Source organism: Dermacentor variabilis, unplaced genomic scaffold (genome assembly GCF_050947875.1).
Source record: "Dermacentor variabilis isolate Ectoservices unplaced genomic scaffold, ASM5094787v1 scaffold_12, whole genome shotgun sequence".
In the NCBI taxonomy this organism is placed as follows: domain Eukaryota; kingdom Metazoa; phylum Arthropoda; class Arachnida; order Ixodida; family Ixodidae; genus Dermacentor; species Dermacentor variabilis.
Window position 1 is genome coordinate 9,061,690 of NW_027460280.1, and position 25,420 is coordinate 9,087,109.

At 44.9% G+C, this 25,420-nt stretch overlaps 1 protein-coding gene across 5 annotated transcripts in view; it reads left to right on the plus strand.

The window, feature by feature from the left end:
- Nucleotides 1-25,420, plus strand: part of Unc-115a (actin binding LIM protein Uncoordinated 115a) — a 593,933-nt gene that overhangs the window by 551,286 nt on the left and 17,227 nt on the right. For all 5 annotated transcript variants that reach the window (XM_075676601.1, XM_075676600.1, XM_075676598.1 and 2 more), the window contains one exon: nucleotides 5,045-5,116. In XM_075676601.1, the coding sequence (XP_075532716.1) occupies nucleotides 5,045-5,116 (72 nt within the window). The remainder of the gene's footprint in view (nucleotides 1-5,044; nucleotides 5,117-25,420) is intronic.

Sequence of the window (25,420 nt, forward strand, 5' to 3'; positions counted from 1 at the left end):
CCATTCCGCAATCTTCTGGTGTGGTTCGGAAAAACCTGAATCCTTGGTGGACACGTGAATGCACCGTAGCAAAAAAGCAGCAAAACAAGGCCTGGGGAATTTTACGCAGATACCAAACACAAAACAATTTTCTCAATTTCAAACAAGCCAAAGCGAAAGTTCGATTTATTCGGAGACAGGCGGAAAAATGTCTTGGCAGAAATATGTATCTACAATTAATAGCAACGTCATATCCAAAAGGGTGTGGGACCAGGTCAGGAAGTTTAAGGGGGACTACTCACCATACACAATACCCATACTCACACCTTCAGGCACTCAGACAACACTACAAGAACAAGCGAATATACTTGGGGAACATTTCTATAACGTCTCTAGCTCGGCTAACTATACAAACAGGTTCTTAAAATACAAACTGTCGGCAGAAAAAGAGAAACTACCAACTACTTGTATGTCAAGGGACAAATACAATGCTCCATTTATGTTACAAGAGCTTAACAGGGTTCTCTGTGCTGGCAAGAAAACGGCAGTAGGTCCTGACCAGATCCATTATTCCATGCTTGCACACCTGTCCCCAGCATCCGTAGATGCCCTCCTTAAATTTTTCGACAAAGTATTTGAATCAGGAATCATGCCAAAAGGGTGGAAAAACACAATAGTTGTGCCTTTTTTAAAAACAGGTAATTCTCCCACATCCCAAGCAGCTTTCGACCCATTGCCCTGACAAGCTGTTTGGCGAAATCGTATGAAAGTGTCGTAAATGCCAAATTAACTTTCACGCTTCATATACGGATTTCCATTGATTTTCATCAGAGCGGCTATAAAAAAGGGTGTTCAACGACAGACCACCTCGTCCGACTTGAACATGAAATACGTGAAGCATTCTTACACAAACAGCACTGCCTGGCAGTGTTCTTCGATTTAAAAAAAGCGTATGACACCACGTGGAGGTTTGGAATTTTACGTGACCTCACCACGTTAGGAATCCGTGGCAAAATGCTTAACTGTATCACAGATTTTATGTCCAACAGAACATTCCAAATCCGTCTAGGCACTGCGCTCTCATGCACGTTTATCCAGGAAAACAGCATGCCACAGGGTTGCGTACTTAGCACAATACTCTTTATAGTAAAAATGAACTCTATCAACAAAGTCATTCCCACCTCTGTTATGCACTCCATATACGTCGATGATCTGCAAATAGCGTGCCGCGCCTCAAACTTACCAACCTGTGAAAGGCAGCTCCAGATAACAATAAATAAACTAATGGATTGGGCTGAGAAAAATGGCTTCCGCTTCTCTACTCAGAAAACTGTTACAGTGCTATTTTTCGCAAAAACGGGGGTTATACTTATAGTCGGATACAACTTTAGAAAAACGGGGGCGTTTACTCCTTCGAGGCGGAGGCACACGAGCATCCACCAATGGGCGCGCGCTCTGGACACGCGTCATGAGCCAGACGGCCGGTGACCCCGCCGACGGAGAAGATGGCCGCCCGCGCTTCGAACTGGGCGAGGTCGCGTCAGCTGTGTGCTTCAGCCCCTCGTCAGAGTGAATTCCAGAACTGTTTGTGATGGTCTATCATGCCGGAAATATTACTGCGAGCTTACGATGCCCCATTTGTGCCGCGTGCATTTATTCTGAGCCGTGATCCGGCAAAAACATTGCAGCGAGCATCGCTGGCGCTGCGCTATGCTTTGCCTGTAAACAAGATCCCGTGGCGACCGCTGCGAACACACATCCTGCGTGCTTGTTCCATGTTGTTTTATTTCACTCCCGAGTGAAGTTACGGCGAGAAAGTTTTCCAAAGACTGGTGCCTACGGTAGCAGCGGGTGTGTTCGTATACTGTGTCGCTGCATTTTTCGTCGGACGGGGTGAAGTGATGGAGCAAAACCATTCTGAGGAGAAATCAGAAAAGTGCGCGCAACAGAAACTATTTGCAGAAGAAGCCTTCAACGCAAAGATTTGTCGCCGTTAACTTAGCGTGAACTATTAATAGAGAGATTTAGCTTTTCCGGTATTCCGGTAAAACACAGGTGGACGGGTGTTGGGGCGGAGGTGTAAACCTGAGCGGTCGAGCGGTCTGCATGGTGCAGCCACCTGGTGGCGCAGTGCTCAAACAGACAGAAACAGTTAATATTGCATTAACCGAGCGTATTCCTCGTCGCTGCTCGTGTAAATTTTTGGCACTGGAATAATCGTGTTGCTGTCCCGTCCGCCCCGTCCGCCTGCGTTTTACCGGAATACCGGACAAGCTAACCCTCTCTATTGTCAGCTGTGAGATAGCCGAGCGTCTAGCAACGGTGTTCGAGCGTTGTGTAGCACCGTCGATTGATTGCTGTCCACCAGTTCTCACTGCACGCGCAAGGTGTAGAATGCGTGCTGTGAAATTGTGAAAACACAAAACCAAAAAATATAAATTTTATGCTATTTAAAACCAAGAGTATTTATTCAAAACGATGAATGAAGCATTTTTGCACCTTCCTGCCTCGACCGTATTCTCGCCCCAGGTTTGTAATGGTTGCGATAAATGCATTGTTTTATATAAGTACTTTTTCGATAGCAACTGATTCATTTTAAGCTTGAGAAACGAGTAGTAGATACGCCGTGTACAAGTGAACAAGCGCAAAAGCGTTGCAGAGCTGCTCTTTCTACTTTTGTCACTTGCAATGAAGCTAAAGAGCAGACGACGGGCAGCCTTGTGAAAGGCACAGGGTTATTTTTCTGCCGCTATCCAGCATGTGCTGTAGCACATGAGAGCTTTAATAAACCAGTCATTAAAATGCAAAACTCTTTATTTATACCGTGAATTAAGCATTTCAGCAGCACAATGTTTCGAGCGGGACTATTTTAGTCGCGGAGGCAATCAGCTGTCGCGCTTCGGTCATCTGGGCGGGGCCTCCCCTTTTTCTAAAGTTGTATCCGACTATAGACCTGGATTTAAAATTGAATGATCTTGTGCTGCCGGTAAAACAATATAAGTTCTTGGGAGTAATCTTTGACAAAAAACTAAACTTCCTTGCCCACATTAAAGCACTAAAGATTAAGGCAAATAAAGCATTGAATATCCTCAAAGTGTTATCTCATAAGCACTGGAGTTCCGACCGAACCTGTCTTTTACATATTTACCGGTCTCTTGTTTGTAGCCTTTTAGACTACGGCTCCATTGTTTACGGCTCAGCCAGACAGTCCTACATCCAACGACTTGATCCAGTACATAACCTTGGACTGCGACTGGCCAGTGGTGCCTACAGAACGTCACCTATTCAAAGTTTATACGTTGAGTGTAGTGAACCCTCATTACAGCAGCTCAGAGCATTACTCACTTTCTCTTACATACTCAGAGTTCAGCCATCACCGCAACACATTGCTACAACATCCTCACACAATGCAACTCACGCCTACACTATACAATTAAACCGAACATGATTAAGCCGTTTGTCCTGTGATATGAGGAATATGTCCGGGATTACGACATTCCTCGCGAAGTGCTCCAGGTTGCCAGAAAGCCAAAGCGTTTGCCCCCGTGGCACGACTTTCAACCGTTGTGTGACTGGACATTAACACATTTAAAGAAGAAAGACACCCCACGCGAACACATTATACAAGAATTCCGTGCTCTTCAGGACAAATATCAAACCCACATAGAATTTTACACTGATGGCTCTAAAACGAAAGAACACGTGGGTGTGGGGGTCGTAACGGAAATTTGGAAAAAAGTATTCGGTTGCCACAACACGCCTCTGTTCCCACAGCTGAAGTTTTTGCTATATGGGTTGTTGTTAAAAGGATTATTGCTGATAAACACAAAAATGCAGTCATATACACAGATTCCTTAAGCACACTAAAGGCTCTACACCTGAAATCTGAGTGTGAACCCCTGATAGGAGACATTTTAAACATGGTGGTGCTTAACGAATACGGGAGGTCAATTCGTTTCTGCTGGGTTCCAAGCCATGTTGCGATACCGGGTAACGAAGCAGCTGATACATGTGCATCGATGGCAGCGCACAAAGACATTACAAACACAACACTCCCATATAATGATAGCATCCGTGGAATTAGAAAAGCCTTCACGGTAAAATGGCAATACGAATGGGACCGTTGTGCCGACAACAAGCTACATCTCACGAAACCCATAGTTGGCGAGTGGAAGTCATGCTATCATCAGGAGCGGTTCATCGAAGTAGTTTTATGCCGACTACGCATTGGGCACACACACCTCACACACAATTACTTACTTACGAAAGAAGACACACCAACATGCGAGAAATGTCAACAGCCACTAACAGTTATGCACATATTACTCACATGTATGCAGACTGAAACAGACAGACGAACACTTTTGCACAAATTATATCAACTACACATACCTTTACACCTTGCTCTAATTTTAGGTGATGATCCGCTGGTCCCATTATGTGACGTTCGTAAATTTCTAGACACTGGATTTTTACATAAAATATAGATTACTAACACAGCTTTTTCCTTCATAAACTGGATTTTAAAACACCTCGTGTTTGGCGCAGCATAGCCTTAGCCGCTTTTGCGCCATTAAACCCCATTTAACTAACTAAATAAAGACTTGTTGTTGGTCTGCACATGTGTGTTGTCTTTCTTTGTCTCATTGTTGGCACCCCTCAATGTTGCAATGTGCCAACAAACTCAATTTTCAACCCTTCTACATTATTATGCTTCATATAATGCTCCCGAAAAGTTGAATCCACAGTTTCTTCATCATGTTTTGCAGGCACATATAGGTGCTTGTTTTTTGTGAAATGCAGGTTTTCACTCATTTCTTCTCATCCTGTGAGCACTTCCAATGGTGTGTAACTGTATCGTCATATTTCTTGCAATAGATGCAACCAGAGCCACACTATGCTTTAGCTTGGCTCAGCCCAAGCTAGATGAGGGACCTGAACACAAGATGCTGCTGCAAAAATTGCACATTGGCTGGAGTGCAAATGTGTATTTGCCGCTGGGTCAATTCATAACCACATAGTAAATTGGGTATTCTGTGTGTGAAAAAGGTCCTTGTTCTTGCAGCTGTACCCGTACCATCTCCTAATGACATCCAACTACCGGCTGCCTGTAGATGTGGACCGATGTCACCTGGAGGTGAGCGTGTTATGCTTTCCTTAATAGACATCATTCTCAGCAAACGATCGGTAGCTGCACCTTGGTTCCTGCAGACGCCATCATCGTAGTGCACCTGTTGCCAAGTGGTGAAAACGTACTCTGCACAGCATGACATCCGTGTTTGTACATTGTTTGCCTATAGTGCTGACAGTGTTGTATGTCTCCACTGCTACATATTTTTACTGCATCTTGACATGAAAACAAACTTATTTTGGTATAACACTGGTTGGTATTTAGTACGACTATCGTGATAACTATATTTAGAATTTTAACATTCTTTATGTGGAAAAATTATGAAAATGTACCAACTGAGCCTTATTGATTGTCAGTGCTGAAAATTTTTTTATTATTGCTAGCACAGGTATCAGTAGCAAATATCAGCAAACTATTGTAATACTATTTATACTCTTTCTTGATAGCCTATCGATAGTCAATTTACTCTGATTGCCATACTCCATTTGATACATAGCAGGCCAGGCAATAGTTCATCACATGAAATAAAGATATAGGTATGCACCATCTAATTTGACGTGACCTTAAGTCTAATACATTTATGGGGTATGATTCACAATATTGCATGTCCCAGATGTGAACCACTGATTGAGCGGTCATAGATGCGACCATAACATCCGCAAGTTGTATTAGTTTGTAGAAAGCAACTGCTCTGCGAGTGAAGACTTCTGCGGGCACTCTACTTGCCTAACTTCCGCATCATGTATGAAATATATACATGTACACAGCTCAAGTCCAAATCATGTTTTCACATATTTGTCCTGGGCCCTTCCAATGATGTGCAATAACTGCCAATCATGAGCATAGTGGTGTTTATTGTAGTAGATCCAACCAGAGCCAACAGTGTGCATCGAAAGAATGTCAGCAAAAATTTGTTTGGCTGGCCAAGTGTAGAAGCAATATAATATGGCAGCTTGAGGTCCATTGTAATGTCAACATTTTGTCAAGTGTTTAATACGGAAGAAGTGTGCTGGACTCTGCAGGTTGCTACATCATTAGGGCAAGAACAAACAGCGCTAGGATGTTGTCTGTCCTCACTTCGTCCCGTCCTAGCGCTGTTTGTTCTCGCCCTAATAAATAATACTATTTTGTTTGCTTGTTTGTTTGTTTGTTTACTTACTTAATGCGATGCATTCTTTGCAAACCTCAGGCACTTTGTGCCTATCTATCTATCGATCCATCCATCCATCTATCCATCCATCCATCCATCCATCCATCCATCCTCTTGCATCGTGATGCCATCATGGTCATTTCTCCAACAGGGTATATATCAGAATAGAATGGGGGCATGACATGCATGCATGCATAACATGACTGATATGTTACGACATGACATATTAGTCAAGGTATGTATGTCATGAAAGAATGTGTGTTAATGATCTGATGCTGTTGAGGTCATTTCTTTAACTCGGTATGTATCAGAATATGAATGACAGGCATGCATGACCTGACGTAGATGCTGTGACATAAATGTCATGACGTCAATGACGCATATCGTAACCTGAATGGCATGGATTGCAGGGCCTGTCATGTGCGTCATGACATTAGTTACAAGACATGCACGCACTTATCATAGTATATATGTCATGACATAAACAGTATAAATAACATTGATCATGGTTGTTTTTTTAACTTGATGCATATCTGGATATGAATGACATGACATGCGTGAATGACCTGACGTAAATGAATGTGTCATGCCATGTCATTCTTGTCATGTCATAATGCATATCTCGTCACACAATCCAGTTAAAGAAACGGCCACAACGCCATCACTTCATGTCATTTCATTCATGTAACACATGTCATTTCGTTCATGTCATGGATATCTAGATGCATAACTTGTTAAAAAATGGACCTTACATGAATGACAATCATGTCATGACATAAATGACATGCATTTATTTGACTGGATATATTCTGGATATACGTGTCGTGACATGCATGCATTACATCAATGATGTCATGACATGCACGTCGTACCATATGCCATGAATGCATATTACAGCATGTTTGTATGTCACGCCATGACAAGATTCCCATGAATGTCATGCCATGCTTGACAATAATGACATAGATTCATGACATGCATGCATGCATACACGGCATGACATTATTACGATTACAAAATTTGTGCCGACCTGGTGGACCAAGTTGTCTACTAACTTGGGCTGGCGGCTATATGCTTGTCTTCATGATTGGTGCATTGTCATTTGAGCTTCGTATTCCAACCCTTGCCTCTGATCCTCGCATACTACCTGTGCTTGAGCTATTCCAACATTCCAAAATCAACACTCATGAGAAAGTTGCATCCCACGAGCAGGTTGATTTCAGAATGCTATGCGCCACCTCCTCGTTCTCCTGAAGGGCTTGTACTGGACTTTTGTGGCCCTTCTCATTGTTACCAGACTGCTTCATCAAACATCGAGGCCTGCTGTTTCATGGTGCACATAGTGTCCAAATGCCACAGCACTGCACCACTACGGCAACGTCATCGCAGCTTGGCCAAGATGAGCAGTGCACATTTGCCACTCATCCAAACGGCTATAAAAGGATACAGGCTTCAGATGGGGCCATAGTTTCGTGTCAAGCTGTTCGTGTCCTGCAAGTGATACCACATATGGCCATCAGTGGGCATTGTGTTTCTGCGTTTCTTACCCATCTCACACCTCCATGCAGCTCAAGCTCATTCACATGAATTCAATCATTCGTTGAAATCATGCAAGCATTGTTACCACCATCGTCGTCTTGCTGCTGTTGTCACATACTCACGTTAATTCTAGTTCACTTTACTAACGTCACACAAATAAATACTGGATCTAGGCAAACATATTGCTTAACCTGGTAGCGCTTTGAGGGACCCCGAACCTTGCTGTATAGCCAGCTGCCTGCAAAATGATTCGCATGATGTCGATTCCTAAAGTGCGTGGGGTCTCCACAATTTTCTATTTATTAATTTACTTGCTCATTAATTCATTGTAACATCAGGGTTTTCATAATACAAAGGGGAAGGGTAAAGAACAGTAAATGTCTTATAAAAAATTAATGCAAAGCACTTATCCTTACAGAAAATGAAACAATAAAACAAGTAATAAAAGCAAATGTTGGATGCAATCACCGCCGCTGCTGGGGCTGATACCGTGTTTGTATGGTGGGATATGACACCACTTGTGAGAGTGCGGGCACAGTTTAGAGCAACTTATTATGCAGTTCAGGTTTTCTCTTTTTTGTCTCCCTTTTCTTTTTTGCAGCAAACATTATGCTTCATCCTCGACTACCAGGAGTATGCAGCCAAGGCTGGGGTCCACTTTTGAATTAGTCAGAGTGTTTGTCTAGAAAGTAGTGAAAGGTCCTGTGCTGGGGGGGAGGGGGGGAACAAATTGAGAGACCAAAGCTTTTATTTGCCATCTTAAATTTGAAGTGTCTTGTAAGATCATCTGCACTCAAGGCATAAACAATGCCAAAGCACACACAATTAGGTCATTTCTGCTTACCAAGCCAAAATATTATCTTGATTTCACTTCAGGCTTTCTTCTTTTTGGTTATTTGCTGTATTAAAAGCAGAAAACTGTGATCGAGTCCTATGCTGTCTGTGTTACTGAGCACAGAGACACATCACGAATGAGATACAACATTGGTTAATGAGATACTGATCATGAATGCCAGCACAGCATTTCGTCTCGCAGACAGGACAGACATACAGACAGTCTCAGTAAGGTGGCTCACCTCGCTTCCACATTTGCTCTTCACACCCACAGCATCGAAAAAATAAGTTGGATTTATCAAAGCACAAAATACTTGTAGAAACAATAATCATGTTAGCAAAAAAAAAAAAGTAGCAGTTTCGCCTGAAAGGCGAAGCATTGATAGCTAAGTATTAGGCAACTACATAAACATAGTTTAACAGTCATATCTATAAATTGTAGTAAACACTCGCTTACTAATTAAATTAACAAGCATGGGGTCATGCGCATAGGGAATAGATCTCACTTGATGACCACGAACACTTTCCACTGACGTCCTATGGATAAGCATCCACTGACAGGACATCCTAGGAATGCGTTGAATTCATCCTGCGGATGTCTCTCACATAATCGTTTGGCCACAGTTTCCATGTCATCCCTTGCGTGTCCACGAGAGACATCATTGGGACATGTGGCATATATTTTGTGGACATATGTCAGTCCAGTATGCCAGGTTATAGGAGTTATCACAGGGATTGCAAAAATTCATGTGGAGTGTTCATACAATTGCTATCACAATAAAATAAATGCTCTAGATAAGCATTGGCCTGATCCCGAGCCCTGTCTGCTGCGGTGACCAGTGAGTAGGCCTACTGGCACGATCAGCGCTGTCATCAAAGCTGTATGTCATGGGATGGTGCGCTGTTGTGAACTGTTTGTCACTCGCAGTGATATGCTTTTGTTGATAATGTTTGTGTAAGATGTTTGTTTTTTACTTCCTGACAAGGGTATGAATTTTCTGGGTGTACATACTACATGCAGGGATGCCGGATTTGGCAGGAGCCTACGTGCCACTTGCTCGCTCACTCCATGCCCATCCTACATGTACCAAGTCCTTGTTTGTCGCAAGTCAAACGGGCGCAGGTTATTTAAAGAATGCCACATGAAATTATACCGTGTGTTGCAGTAGTCCGAACACGGCAGGGATCAACATGGGATGCAGCAATGTCCAGCAAAGCTAAGAGATAGGGCATCACAGCAGCTGTATCATTTCATTTTTCTCCACACAAGGCCTCAACAACAGTGGGTCAACTTCGCCTGCAATGGTCAGAATGAATGGACACCAGGAAAAAGCAGCTGATTTTGCTCTCTTCATTTTGCAGTAGCCAATGCACACATTTTCATCTTTATTACTGCTTACAGAGTTGTCAATTTGTGGCCAAACTGAAAATGGTTCCCAATATTCACTATGGCAGCGATTCTGACTTGCATAAAGTTGTTCGCTTAACTTAACGATGACGGCAACCATGATTCTGACACTGGCAACATAGTGTAATACACCATAACTAGCAGATGAATCCTGCAAATGGCAGACAAATTCTGCAACTGGCAATTCAACAAGCACGCATATCAATGTCACTGGTTTTTCAGCCCACGTGAGTGTCTGTCAGTTGCAACCTCTGCAATCTGGCACTCATTCCTTACTGTTTCAGCCGTGCCTTTTGAAGTGATTTTAAGCATGATCATTATTAATGATGCTATCATTAATTATTCACTAAGTTGGCAGATTTACAGTTTCATTCCATGATTGTCAGGCACAGACGAACTCATTAAAGCACAAAAGTCAAAACAAAATTTTACTGTTCAAGTGGTCTTTTAATGCAGAATTGCATTTTAGTGAAGTTTCATTGTTTGGAAAAAGGTTATGCATTGAATCCTGTGGGTGTTTGCAGAGAATAGAAAAATATTTCATTGTGGTGGGAATTTTGTTGTCTCTGCCTTTCATTATCGCAGGGTTAGACTGATTTCTAGGTGATTGATAAAATACATTAATGAATTTATTATTCCTTTTTCATGCCAATTGAGATTTGGGCCTGGTTAGTCAACTTATCTGACACTCACATCTCTCACTTACCAATTAAGGAAAGCTGTTGATGGCAGTTTGGCAGGGTCAATTTTTGTAGTCCTTTTGAAAGGCGTTAGACAGCATTAACCAAATACAATTATTTACATTAAGATATGACGCCAAGTTGACAGTGCAGTCGTTTTCAAAAAGTATTACTGTCATATCCCGAGTCATGCCCCCTGCCACCTGTAGGTCATAGAAAAAGTTGAGTGGGCCATGTCTCGGGGACGAAACATAAGAAAATTGGAAAACGATAGAAAATATGCATTTTTTAGAAAATGTGCGTTTTTTTGTTTGCATCTAGCGTGGCTTGACATGAGATGCCCAACTTTTATCACGGGAGGTTATCTTGCATCCCGAAAGAAAGAAGAAAGGCATCCGAGTTGCAAGATGGCAAAGTGATCAGTGCCAAAACAGATCTGGAAGCAACTTGTAAGCAAACAAAACTGGAATGCATGTGTGCGATGTATGTATAGTGGTGGCCAACTGGTTGTCCGGGCGGCACGGATGACACACCGCTCGACCTAAACCGAGCATGACAAACCACGAACGGCTTTCTTGGAATAACTGGAAGAAAATATTTGTGTTTGGCATCTGAGAAAACCTTTATTTACTTGTTGTCCACAACAAAACCATCAAAGGAAACATCGCTTTCTAAATCAGAAAAAATGCTGAAGGCTTCGTTCTTGAAGCCCCCTCGGTGTCCCGGCTGCAGCGCTGAAGCTGTAGCTTCATTTGCAGACGCCAGTAGCTCGTTCAACTCGTCATCATCCAAACCGTTAAGGGTAGTGGAGAGACCGCAACTTTTGGAAGACTGATGGACTGTCTTCGAAAAGTGCAGCCCAAGCCTCTGCCACAAAGTTAGTCATCTGTTGTCTGGAAGGCTTCTTCAGATTCCCCTTAGGCGTAGTTGCTCCTGCTCTCATGAAGTTGGCCTATATGCATCGAAGATGATCCTTAAAGGGCTTGATCCAGGGCACACCTGCAGGCTGCAAGATTGACATGCATCCGTCTGGTAGGAACACATCTGTGTCCACCTTGGAGCACTTCGGGTTCCTTCAGTCTTGTGAACAGGTGCCTGGTCCAGCACTATAAGGTGCTGTACGTCATCCTTGTTCAGCCCCCAGACTCGGGTGGCCCATTGGGTCAGCATGGGAGAAGTCATCCTACCGTTTTTCGAGCATGTCACTGATATGTTTGCTGCAATTAGTGTAATTGTCAATTGGGAATTGCAGCATCATAAGCTTTCATGTTGCTCTCTACAATAAAAAATGTAGATAAAGCAACTGAAAACTAATGCAATACCTGAAATTTTATTATTATTGATAATAATGTCTATTTCCCATCAATACAAAAAATGATGGGGGGGGGATAAAAAGGGACAATCCGCTTGACTGAGTTCCCACTCCCATTACAACAAGCAGCAGCAGGGGCATACAGTGCAGAAACAATTGGGTGCACATATGTAATATTGGGCACATTGTTCTAGAAAGACTGGCCACTCTATATACACAATGCCTCATGATCTCGAGCATACCGGAATCTTGGAAGAACGCTAACATAATCCTAATCCATAAGAAAAGAGACGCCAAAGACTTGAAAAATTATAGACCGATCAACTTACTGTCAGTTGCCTACAAACTATTTACTAAGATAATCGCAAATAGAATCAGGGACACCTTAGACTTCTGCCAAGCAAAGAACCAGGCAGGATTCCGTAAAGGCTACTCAACAATAGACCATATTCACACTATCAGTCAGGTGATAGAGAATGTGTGGAATATAACCAACCTTTATGTATAGCTTTCATTGATTGCGAGGAAGCGTTTGATTCTGTCGAAACCTCAGCAGTCATGGAGGCATTACGGAATCGGTGTAGCCAAGCCGTATGTAAAAACAGTGAAAGATATCTATAGCGGCTCCACAGCCACCGTAGTCCCCCATAAAGAATGCAACAAAATCCCTATAAAGAAAGGCGTCAGGCAGGGAGACACGATCTCTCCAATGCTATTCACAGCGTGTTTACAGGAGGTAGTCAGAGACCTGGAGTGGGAAGAATTGGGGATAAAAGTTAATGGAGAATACCTTAGTAACTTGCGATTCGCTGATGATATTGCCTTGCTTAGTAACTCATGAGACCAATTGCAATGCATGCTCACTGACCTGGAGAGGCAAAGCAGAAGGGTGGGTCTAAAAATAAATCTGCAGAAAACTAAAGAAACGTTTAAAAGTCTCTGAGGAGAACAGCAGTTTACGATAGGTAGCGGGGCACTGGAAGTGGTAAGGGAATACATCTACTTAGGGCAGGCAGTGACCACAGATCCGGGTCATGAGACTGAAATAATCAGAAGAATAAGAATGGGCTGGGGTGCGTTTTGCAGGCACTCTCAGATCATGAACAGCAGGTTGCCACTATCCTTCAAGAGAAAAGTGTATAATAGATGTGTCTTACCAGTACTCGCCTACAGGGCAGAAACCTGGATGCTTACGAAAAGGGTTCTACTTAAATTGAAGACGACGCAACGAGCTATGAAAAGAAGAATGATGGGTGTAACGTTAAGTGATAAGAAAAGAGCAGATTGGGTGAGGGAACAAACGCGACTTAATGAAATCTTAGTTGAAATCAAGAAAAAGAAATGGGCATGGGCAGGACATGTAATGAGGAGGGAAGATAACCGATGGTCATTAAGGGTTACGGACTGGATTCCAAGGGAAAGGGAAGCGCAGCAGAGGGTGGCAGAAAGTTAGGTGGGCGGATAAGTTTGCAGGGACAACATGGCCACAATTAGTACATGACCGGGGTAGTTGGAGAAGTATGGGAGTGGCCTTTGCCCTGCAGTGGGCGTAACCAGGCTGATGATGATGATGATGATGATGTAGTAATGTTGCTTCTGCAGGTGAACCAACAAAGAAAAAAAGGAAGAATAACGTGCACATTTGTTGATGCTGGTAAAAAAGGTGAAAAAGAAAGAAAATGCATGCATATACACATCTACATGCATACCTGAATGCCCCCCCCCCCACACACACACACACACACACACACACACACACACACACACACACACACACACACACACACACACACACACACACACACACACACACACACACACACACATATATATAATATGCGAATTTTTCAGGCTACCTTTCAAATGTAAAGAACTTGAGTGGTGCTACAAGGTAAACAGAACAAGTATTTAATTTCAACAGTTTCGATCGTTGGACCGATCTTCATCAGGGTTTACAAAAAAAATGTTCACCTTGTAGCACCACTCAAGTTCCATATATATATATATATATATATATATATATATATATATATATATATATATATATATATATATATATATATATATATATATATATATATATATAATATACACAGGGTGTCCCAGCTAACTTGGACCAAGATTTTAAAAATACCAAAGCGCTCTAGAGAAATTGTACCGACCGCATAGTAGCCGTAGTCCGTATGTACTTATAGCGAGTATTTTTTTCATCACGAAGTATTACTTACTTACTTTTAATTATTGCTTGAATCGCAAACATCAATTACAAAGTTGTAGGGCACCTCAAACAACCTCCGAATCAATCATTTGTTTAGTGCTCAGCTTTGTCTCGTTGGTTTTTCCTGCGAAAAAACAAAAGCGCGCAAAACATCCAAAATCTGAAATATACACGCTCGAGTGCCGCTACTCAAGTGCTCCCAAGCGAATAGCCACGGATACATGGCTTTACTAGCGGCGGCGGCTCGATACAGGGCTTCACGCTATGTGATGGTCGCGGCATTAAGAGAACACGTCGCTGATGCATTGATAAGCATAGCGGAGCCTTGTACGATGCGGCGATGAGAGAATGCAGCCATATATCTTTCAATGGTTGCTTGTAAGCGGCTTGAGTAGCGGCGTGTGAGTGCGGATCTATTTCATATTTCGCGGGCTTTTGTTTTTTCTTGGAAAATACAACCATGACCACTTCAGCACGAAATAAATGCTTGATTCGGAGGTTATTTAAGGTGCCCTACAACTTTGTAATCGATATGTTTGCGATTCAAGCAATAATGAGAAAGTTAACTAATTAAAAGTACTTAATTAAGTACTACTTTGTGAAGAAGTACTCGCTGTAAGTACATACGACTACGGCTACTATGCAGTCGGTACGATTTCGCTAGAGTTTTTGGGTATTTCGAAAATCTTGGTCCAAGTTAGCTGGGACACCCTGTATGTATGTATGTATGTATGTATGTATGTATGTATGTATGTATGTATGTATGTATGTATGTATGTATACACACGCACACACTCACACACATACCCATATACAGGATGTCCCAGCTAACTTGGACCAAGATTTTGGAAAAATCTATGCGTTCTTCAGAACAGAAATTGCATGGATGTTAGCGTTTATCTAAATTTACAGTACAATTTTTCCTTTAGTCTTTTTTTTTTAGTAATTAGCCGAGATAAACTAACTTTTTAAATATAGCTTGAAATGTTCAGGCATCAATGGGAAAGTTGTGGAGCTCGCAAAGATTGCCCAACCCAGGTACTTCCAATGAGATAGACTTAGCGTGGACATTTTTATTAGGAAAAAAACGAAAGCCCGCGGAGTTTAAAAAATACCACGTGACAGCACGCTCTGTGCGCCCGAATGCGCCGCAATTACAGAGCTCTCATGAGTGATTTGTAAAAACACCGCCAGCGCTGTGCTTTCCCTTCACTTACGAGAAAAGGCTTCAACCTTTGCTCAGCTCTGACATTACTGGCAGCAGCTGGCGACGGTGCTCCAAAAAAGCGCTTCGTCAGCAGCCACTCACGCCTGTCACCGAAGAATGCGCCGTCATCAACCGTTTATTCCGATATGACGAGAAGAGCAATTTCTTTTTCCAGCTTTCAAGTCGATGCGAAATAGAAAAAATACACACAAAATATGCGTCATACATCTGAAACCTGTTTCGAGAGAGAGCATCATTTGTTACAACGCCGCTTTTCTTCCAAGCTGTGCCAGCAGCTATATGCATGTGAGCTCGACTGTCTATTACTGTCGTGCCGCGCAACCGTTTCGAAGAATTTGTTTGCAGTGACTAAAGCATGCCGTACTCAAGCAAGCAGAAGGCGAACATGGTCTTAGCCTTTGGAGCAGCACGGGACGACAAGAGGAAAGCTGTCAAGGTATATCGAAACTGGCAATGTGGGGGAAGACCCAGGGCAAACACAATTATGAGGAGTTACTTGATGCTGAAAGAAACATGTCGCTTCAAGAAGACACGGCACAGAAAGGGGACCATCAGTGAAGAGTCTGAAGGGGACATTTTGGCTTTCATGACTGCAAACCCTCATTCCAGCGTGCGTGATGTGAGTGGTGAGGTCGGCATTTCAATGTCTTCAGTGTCAAGAGTTTTTAGGAAGGCTGAAATGCATCTGTGTCACCTCCAACTGCATCAAAAGCTGCAAGAAAGAGACTTTCATTGGCGGCTTGCTTTCTCAAATTAGATCCTTGTGAACAGTGACGAAATACCGGATTTTGTTGACAATGTGCTCTGGACAGATGAGGCAACCTTCTCCAGGAATTCTCAAGTCAACATCTATAATGCGCATTACTGAAGTGATACGAACTCGCATTGAGTGGCGCAGACCAGACACCAGTATGAATGGTCATTCAGTGTGTGGTGCGGTATCTTTGACAGAAGAATAGTTGGCCCCATATTTTATTTATTACCACATGCTCACTGCTAAGCGGCATGTGAACGACATCTTGGAAGGCCCAGTCGAAGATTTTTCCTGTGATCTTCCTCTTGCGTTTTTAAAGCGAACTTGGTATCAGCACGACGGTGCACGAGCTCAGACCAGCAGCCTTGCCCGAGCCTGGCTTGACAAAGCCTTCAAATGCCAGTGGGTCGGACGGCATGAACCAGTGGCGTGGCCTGCAAGGTCACCAGACTTGACACCTCTTGACTTCTTCTTGTGGGGACACGTGAAAGACCAAGTGTACCGCAAACCTACAACTACACCAGAAGCGCTAAAGGCAGAGATTGCTGAGGCCTGCAGCGAGATACCATTTTGCGTCATCAAAAAAGCTACATCGGATGTGCTGAAAAGGTGCCAATACTGCACTATGGCAGAGGACGACTTGTTTGAACACATTCTTTAGACAGACATCACAGCAAATAAATCTCTGAAACCATTATTTATGAAAAGAGCCATCTGTGTGAAACTTTTGTACGACATAAAAAAGGCACATAAGTAATATGAAATTACAAATTCTCTGCCAACAAGGAATGGACAGAAAGCTAAAAAGCAACCTTCCATGTCAGTTTACAATTCTTCCTTTTGTGACAACTAGCGTAATTCACACGACGTTATCGAGCTTGTTATAATGCGTATTTGCTTGTTGGGGTCTTGCTCCCAAATTCGAACTCATGAGCTTGTCATTTTGCCTCTGCACGCATTCTGCTAGCGTGAAAGTGCAGTTATCGCCGCAGAAGCGGAAGCGCTGTGTTTGTACTGCCACCCGAACCCACTGGCGTTTATCTCGGAACCAAGCGCAATGCGAAGCGAGTAATGTTTTTTTAAAAGCACGGCCGAGAGTGCTGTAATCGCAGCACATTTGGGCGCACAGAGCACGCAGTCACGTCGTATTTTATAAACTCCACGGGCTTTCGTGTTTCCCAAATAAAAACGGTCATGCTAAGTCTATCTCGTTGAAAGTGCCTGGGTTGGGCAATATTTGTGGAGCTCCACAACTTTCCTCTTGACGCCGTAATGTTTCAAGCTATATTTAAAAAGGTAATTTACCTTGGCTAATTACTAAAATAAGGCTAGCAAAAAAATGGTACTGTAAGTTTAGATAAACGCTAACAACATCCACGCAATTTCTGTCCTGAAGAACGCATAGGTTTATTAAAAATCTTGGTCCAAGTTGGCTGGGACACCCTGCATACACACGCGCGCACACACGCACGTACATGCACACACACACACACACACACACACACACACACACACACACACATTCATGGTAACAAAGAGCATATCTTTGCTCAAAAAGAAAAAAAGCAAGTGTCATCTGCATTAGGAGAAAGTGGGTAAATGGGAGTGGTTATGGTTGCTGGTTTTTTTTTTTTTTTTTTTTCACAAAAAATTTGCGTATGCCTGAATTATTGATGTCCGGAAAACTAACTTGCGCATCGATTCATTAGCGTGCAATAAGCTTGGGGAAGAATGCAGCTGGTGGGCTCCTTCAGGACGATTAAGGCAGAGAGCTTGGTACCCACAGCAGTGGCAGACAACCATGAAGCCCTGCTGCACACAACCAGTGTTAGTGATCCGGATGCTGGACTCGTTTATCAGGTTGTTGGTCTTAGTGGCAGGGGCGTCCATCCTCACAATCGTTTGGTCTATGTTTCCTATCTTAAAATTAGTGTATTCGTTCTGACGCCATAAGGAATGCACAGCACACCGAAAGGCGGCGATCTCTTCCGCGTAGTCCGCCGAAAGCTTTTGGCTGTCACTGGTGGAAGCACGCAGTGAAACATTGAACCGCTTCTTCCATCGGAAGAGGTACTGGTGGGAGGCCTCGGAGTTACTGAAGCATGCAGTGACTCCACATGCAGTGACAGTCCCTCCCCCTCTATTTCTTCCTGGTCTCACATAGGTAGATATATGGTCAAGATTAACTATATACACACACACAATATTTACGCACATGCCTTGTAACAGGAAATTATAATGTTACTATGAGAGGATACAGAATACGGGAAGGGTTGGTTTGAAAACTCTCTTCATGCAGGAAAATCCTAAGATTGAAATTCCTTTACAATATATACAAAAGTAAAACTGGTATCGACAAAACAATGTTCATTAAGGAGCCACATTACGTTTCATCTAGGAGAGACCACGCTAACAAAATTAGAGCTTATCAGTGCCGTACCAATGTGTTTAAGTTGTAGTGGGTAATATGCAAGTGGCACTGTAGTTGTAGTGGGTAATATGCATGTGGCACTGTGCGGACTGCCACCGCTGCGGCGCGAGACACGAGCGCGGGTTGTTGATGCGAAGCGCGAGGACTCGTGATCTAGAGCTACCTGCGATCCCTCAACGAGCTACAATAAACCCCATTTCATTTGGTGGAGGTGCGGGGTAACCTCGAAAACTGGAACTCCGAAGCCGGACGCTACCGACTGCTGCGACCATGCCTGACGAAACCACCCAGGAAGATGCACCACAGCCTCCGACGGTCATCGTTTCCGGTGCATTGCGCCAGCGTGATCCTGCCATCTTTAGCGGCACCGATGATCATGACGTGGAGGATTGGTTGTCATCTTACGAAAGGGTGAGCCAGCATAGCAAGTGGGACGACGTCACGAAGTTGCACAATGTGCTGTTTTACTTAACCGGCGTCGCGAACCTCTGGTTCCGAAACCACGAACACGATTTCACAACGTGGAGCAGATTCAAGACAAGTTTCACAGAAGTGTTCGGGCGCCCCGCTGTGCGCAAGCTTCGCGCAGAACAACGCTTACGGGGGCGCGCGCAACATCACGGTGAAACGTTCACAAGTTACATCGAAGATGTCATTGACCTGTGTAAGCGCGTGAATCCGTCAATGGCGGAACAGGACAAGATAAAACACATTATGAAAGGCATTGATGAGGATGCATTTCAAATGTTGCTAGCGAAGGATCCGCATACCGTGGCCGAAGTTATCAACTTGTGCCAAAGTTTTGACGAGCTACGGAAACAACGCATCTTAGCTCGGCGCCCACCGCCTACGGAAGATTCGTTAGCAGCATTGGTTATTGGCGACAACCACACAACTTTGCTGACGCAAATAAAAGAATTTGTGCGCGAGGAGGTCGCGCGACAGCTCTCGATTTTGCCGACCACGGAGAAGCCTTCTCAATATTTGGCTCCAGCGATCCGACAGGTAATTCAAGAGCAAGTGACCGAAGCTCTTCCACCTCCGTGTCAGCCGGCTCTCGTGGCCGCGCCTCTGACGTATGCTGAAGCCACTGCACGGGCGCCTCGTCTGCCGGGATTCTCGCCTCCGCCTTCAGCGCCTCCCCAGCCGGTGTTCTCTCATCCGCCCTCGCCTCGCCAGCAGGTCGCTCCCTTTTTCAGCGCACAGCAGCAAGGCACAAATCCTTGGCGCACTCCTGACAACCGCCCAATATGCTATGCCTGCGGTACACCGGGACATGTAGCGCGCTTCTGCCGCCGGCGCTTGCCGGCCTTCGTGGGCACCGCGCGACCACCCAGCTCCGGCTTCCGACCATACCGTATGCCTCAGCGACCACCACCGGAAGTCTACGCTGCTGATGACATACCAGCACCGCAGTCACAGCTCTACAATACTCGTCGCTCGCCTTCCCCTCGTCGGCGCTCACTCTCACCCATGCGTCGTAGGCCCAGTGCCAGTACTACTGAGGCGGAAAACTGATTTCCGCAGTTCCTGAGGCACGAACTGCGTCATCGTCGGAACATCAAAGTCCTCGTTTTTCCCCCGCTAACGTTATTGAAGTGTCTGTTGATGGCATCAAATGTCTTGCGCTCGTCGATACAGGTGCTGCTGTATCTGTGATTAGTGAGAAACTTTGCCGTGCATTACGGAAAGTGACCATGATGCCTTCGGTATTATTGCTTAGAACAGCCAGTGCACAACAAGTTCAGCCTGTCGCTATGTGCACTGCCAGGGTGTTGATTCGAGACATTTTGTATTCGATTGATTTCTTTGTGCTAACTTGTTGCTCCCACGATGTGATTCTCGGTTGGGATTTTCTGTCGCGCCATCACGCCGTCATTGACTGTGCACGTGCTGAGGTTCAGTTCTCCGTTCTGTGCGATTTGCCGTCTCACGACTTTCAAGTTCATGATGTTACCAGGATCTGTGTAGCTTCAGATACTGACCTTCCCCCTCACAGCGCGGTATTTGTCCCTCTTTCATGCGCATCGCTTGCCGAAGCGACGGTCATGTTTTCACCCGCTGCAGTCTTCATTCGCCGCCTACCTATATTGTTGCCTTTCACCCTCCTCACAATTCACCATGGGGCTGCAGCAATACTGATTTCTAACCCAAATTCGTACACTTTGGCTTTGCACTGTGGCGAGACTATTGGTACCATCCAGACTGTGGACGCTGACGTTATTGTGCATTTCCCTGTTCCCGACGACGTGGATACTGCCAACGTAACAGCACTGGCACCCCATGTGTCATCTAACCGAGTACCACCGGATGTTTTTTGTCGCTCTATTGCCGATGACCTCGAGCCGACACAACGTGAGCGGCTTATTACTCTTTTAAATGATTTTCACGCCTCTTTTGACTGCAACCAAGCATCATTAGGCCGCACCAGTACCGTCTCTCACCACATTGATACGGGACACCACGCACCATTACGCCAGCGTCCGTACCGCGTGTCATCCACCGAGCGTCGTGTCATCGCCGAGCAAGTTGAAGACATGCTTGAACGTGGTGTTATCAAGCCATCCTGCAGTCCTTGGTCATCTCCTGTAGTACTCATTAAGAAAAAAGATGACTCGATTCGTTTCTGTGTGGACTATCGTCGCCTCAACAAGATTACACGAAAAGATGTCTATCCTCTACCGCGCATAGATGACGCCCTGGATTGTCTTCATGGTGCCGAATTCTTTTCTTCTTTGGACTTGCGATCGGGCTATTGGCAAGTGCCAGTGGCTGAATCCGACCGCTCGAAAACAGCTTTTATTACGCCTGATGGCCTGTATGAGTTTACAGTAATGCCATTCGGCCTCTGCAATGCACCCGCGACATTCGAAAGGATGATGGACAATCTTCTACGAGGCCTCAAATGGAAGACGTGTTTGTGTTATTTAGACGACGTGGTAGTTTTCTCCCCTGATTTCACCACTCACCTCTCTCGTCTACGCGAAGTCCTTACTTGCCTTACCACCGCCGGCCTTCAACTTAACTTGAAAAAGTGCCGCTTCGAAGCCCGCCAGCTGACCATACTTGGCCATGTCGTGTCCAAAGACGGCGTCCTTCCCGACCCTGACAAACTTCGTGCTGTCGCAGAATTTCCGCGGCCGACTACAGTGAAAGAGCTCCGCAGTTTCGTCGGTCTTTGCTCTTATTTTCGCCGCTTTGTGCGCAATTTTGCCTGCATCATCGCTCCCCTGACGAAGCTCCTGGCTGGCTCTGGTGACCTTCGCGACTGGACTCCGGCATGTGACCAAGCCTTCACCACTTTGCGCCGTCGGCTTACCTCACCGCCTGTTCTACGCCACTACGACCCGAGTGCACCGACTGAAGTTCATACCGACGCCAGCGGCGTTGGTCTTGGGGCCGTCCTTGCACAACGGAAGCCTGGCTTTCCAGAATATGTGGTTGCATATGCGAGTCGTGCTCTCACGAAGGCAGAATCCAATTATTCTGTCACGGAAAAAGAATGTTTAGCTATAGTTTGGGCCTTAAACAAATTTCGCCCTTACTTGTATGGCCGTCCGTTCGACGTTGTGACAGACCACCACGCGCTCTGCTGGCTTGCGTCACTGAAAACCCGTCGGGGCGTCTTGGACGTTGGGCTCTTCGGATCCAAGAATTTGACATTCGCGTCATTTATCGATCCGGGCGCCAACATTCTGATGCAGATGCGCTCTCCCGTGCGCCCATGCGATCCGACGAAAGGCCACCTTCACCCATAGAGTGCCCGGTTGCTACGCTTGCCGTTAGTGACATGCCGTCTGAACAGAGAAAAGATCCGTGGATTGTGTCTCTTATTGACATTCTTAGCAGTTCTTCAACGTCTACATGCCCTCGAGCCATTCGTCGCCAAGCCACCCACTTCGTGCTACGGGACGCCATCTTGTACCGCCGAAACTATCAGCCCGACGGTTGCAAATGGCTGCTAGTCATCCCTCGCCATTTGCGTTCCGACGTATGCACGTATTTCCATGCAGACCCACAACAAGCTCTTGCTGGCGTCCTGAAAACCTACGAGCGGCTCCGCCAGCGGTACTACTGGCGCGGCATGTATTCTTATGTCCGCAAATACATTCGGTCATGTGCAGCCTGTCAGCGATGCAAGACATCTTCTCATACGACAGGCCCTCTGCAACCTTTACCTTGTCCTGCACGTCCTTTTGATCGGGTTGGCATCGACCTTTATGGGCCTCTTCCATGCAGTGCTACCGGCAATCGTTGGATAATTGTCGCAGTAGACCACCTGACAAGATATGCTGAAACTGCTGCACTTGCTTCGGCTGCTGCTCGCGACGTCGCCGCATTCATCTTACGGCATTTCGTCTTACGGCACGGCGCACCGCGAGAACTGCTCAGTGACCGAGGCCGTGTCTTCTTGTCCGAAGTTATTAATGAGCTCCTCGCCGCGTGCCGCACTATTCACCGCACCACTACGGCGTATCACCCACAAACTAACGGTCTAACGGAACGATTCAACCGCACCCTTGGGGACATGCTCACCATGTATGTTGCGTCGGATCATTCCAATTGGGACGATGTCCTCCCTTTTGTGACGTACGCATACAATACCGCCGTTCAGGCTACCACAGGCTTCTCACCATTTTTCCTTCTTTATGGCCGTGAACCATCCACTACCCTCGACACCGTACTACCATATCACCCGGATGCCTCTGAATTCACCCCTCTTTCCGAAGTTGCTCGCCATGCTGAAGAGTGCCGCCAACTTGCTCGCTCGTTCACGTCGGATACCCAAGGCATCCACAAAGATCGCCACGACAACGATCAGCCCACACAGTCCTTCGCCGTGGACTCTCACGTCTGGCTTCGGCTGCCCTTCCAAGCTCCAGGCCTTAGCCCAAAGCTTGCTCCAAAATATCAAGGTCCGTACCGGATCGTCACGTGTACTTCGCCTGTGAATTATGTGGTCGAACCGGTGACGCCATCTCCGGACAAACGCCGCCGTGGCCGCGAGACTGTTCATGTCAGCCGCCTGAAGCCGTACCACGACCCCCTTATCGTATCATCGCCTTAGGTCGCCAGGATGGCTCCTCTTCGCCCCGGGGGAAGTTGTAGTGGGTAATATGCAAGTGGCACTGTAGTTGTAGTGGGTAATATGCATGTGGCACTGTGCGGACTGCCACCGCTGCGGCGCGAGACACGAGCGCGGGTTGTTGATGCGAAGCGCTAGGACTCGTGATCTAGAGCTACCTGCGATCCCTCGAACGAGCTACAATAAACCCCATTTCAAAGTATTCATTTTTTCCTAACACGATTAACGATTGGAATGAGCTCCCTAATGAACTGATGGCAGTGTCTAGTATTGAAAAGGCTATTGAGAGCCATATTCTTTGAATGTTCTGTTATTCATCTCTGTACATACGCTGCTGGTTTCTTTTTTCTAGTTACTTTGTTACTTACTTTGTTTGGTAATTTGTTAGTTTGTCTTCCGCTTTTGCGAATTTCAGGGCTTAAAAATGTTGTATTTACTAATGTATTCTTTTGATGTTGCTGAATATTTTCCCATTGTGACTACCTGTATTTTAAACCCCCTACGATAATGCCGTGCAGGCGATGTAGGTGTACCGAATAAATAAATAAATAAAGATGAGGGTTCTTTAGCCTTTGTCTATGAGGTACAACCAGCTATGTGTCAGTGTGGGCTACTATAGCCTGCACCGACACATTTGAAGCAGTGCCTCCTCCAAGGCACTATGAGTGATGAGTGACAAAAACCTCAGTCAGTTTCCTCGTGGCTTTTTTTGGCTTCATTTTCTGTTGGGGAGGGGGGGGGGGGCTTATATGGCTTTGTCTAACAAAAATCAGGCGCTTAGGTTTCCTCTCATTTGTCGTTCCAGGATGTATGAAGTTCATGCACAGGTGTAGAGTAAGTCACAAGTGCTAAATTATTTTGAAGCATCCTTGTCCCGCAAGCCAATAAAATAAGACAATAATGACACCATCTGGAAAATGGACAAGGTTAAAGCGAGGCAACAAAATGGAAATAAAGGTGCAGAGGAGGAAACTGGAATGGCCGAACGAAGGGGCCACAGCAAGTCAGAGCTCGGCCTTCAGTTCTATAGTACCCTTTAATAATTTTTCTATTAGAGTCAGTTTTCATGTTATTCAATTAAATTCCTTTATTTGAAGTCCATGATCTGATGTCAGGAGCACAGACAAAAGGCTACTAATATCGCAGCTTGACAGCGTTTGGCACTCCCCGACTATAGGTGTATATAGAAATATACAGAAAACGTCGGAACGTGGCACAGCTAAATTGTGTGCACAAAAGTAAGAAATGCTTGGTGTTATAAATAAAAATTTATATACCACATACATTATAAACCGAAGGAGAATGTATTGCATAAATTATTAATAAAAGAAAAATATGAGAGGGAGAGAAACGAAAAGGGAAAAGAAAAATGAAAAATACAGTACGCCATTATACTGTATTTGTTGGTGCATCATTAATACATCAACATAATGGTGTTGGTGCATCAACATAATGGAGGGAAAGCATTCGTGCATGCACCGCCTAAGCTGTGCACAACAGAATGGAAAAGTGCAAATGCAATATTAATTCAAACCGACTTATCTAGAAAAAGATGCAGTAAGAAAGTCACAGTTACACCCAAAAGGCGAAGCATCAATTGCGGTAGCAAATTAGTACACAGCTAAAGCCAGCAAGGATATTAGTTTTATTAGCCATATAAACTTTCTAAA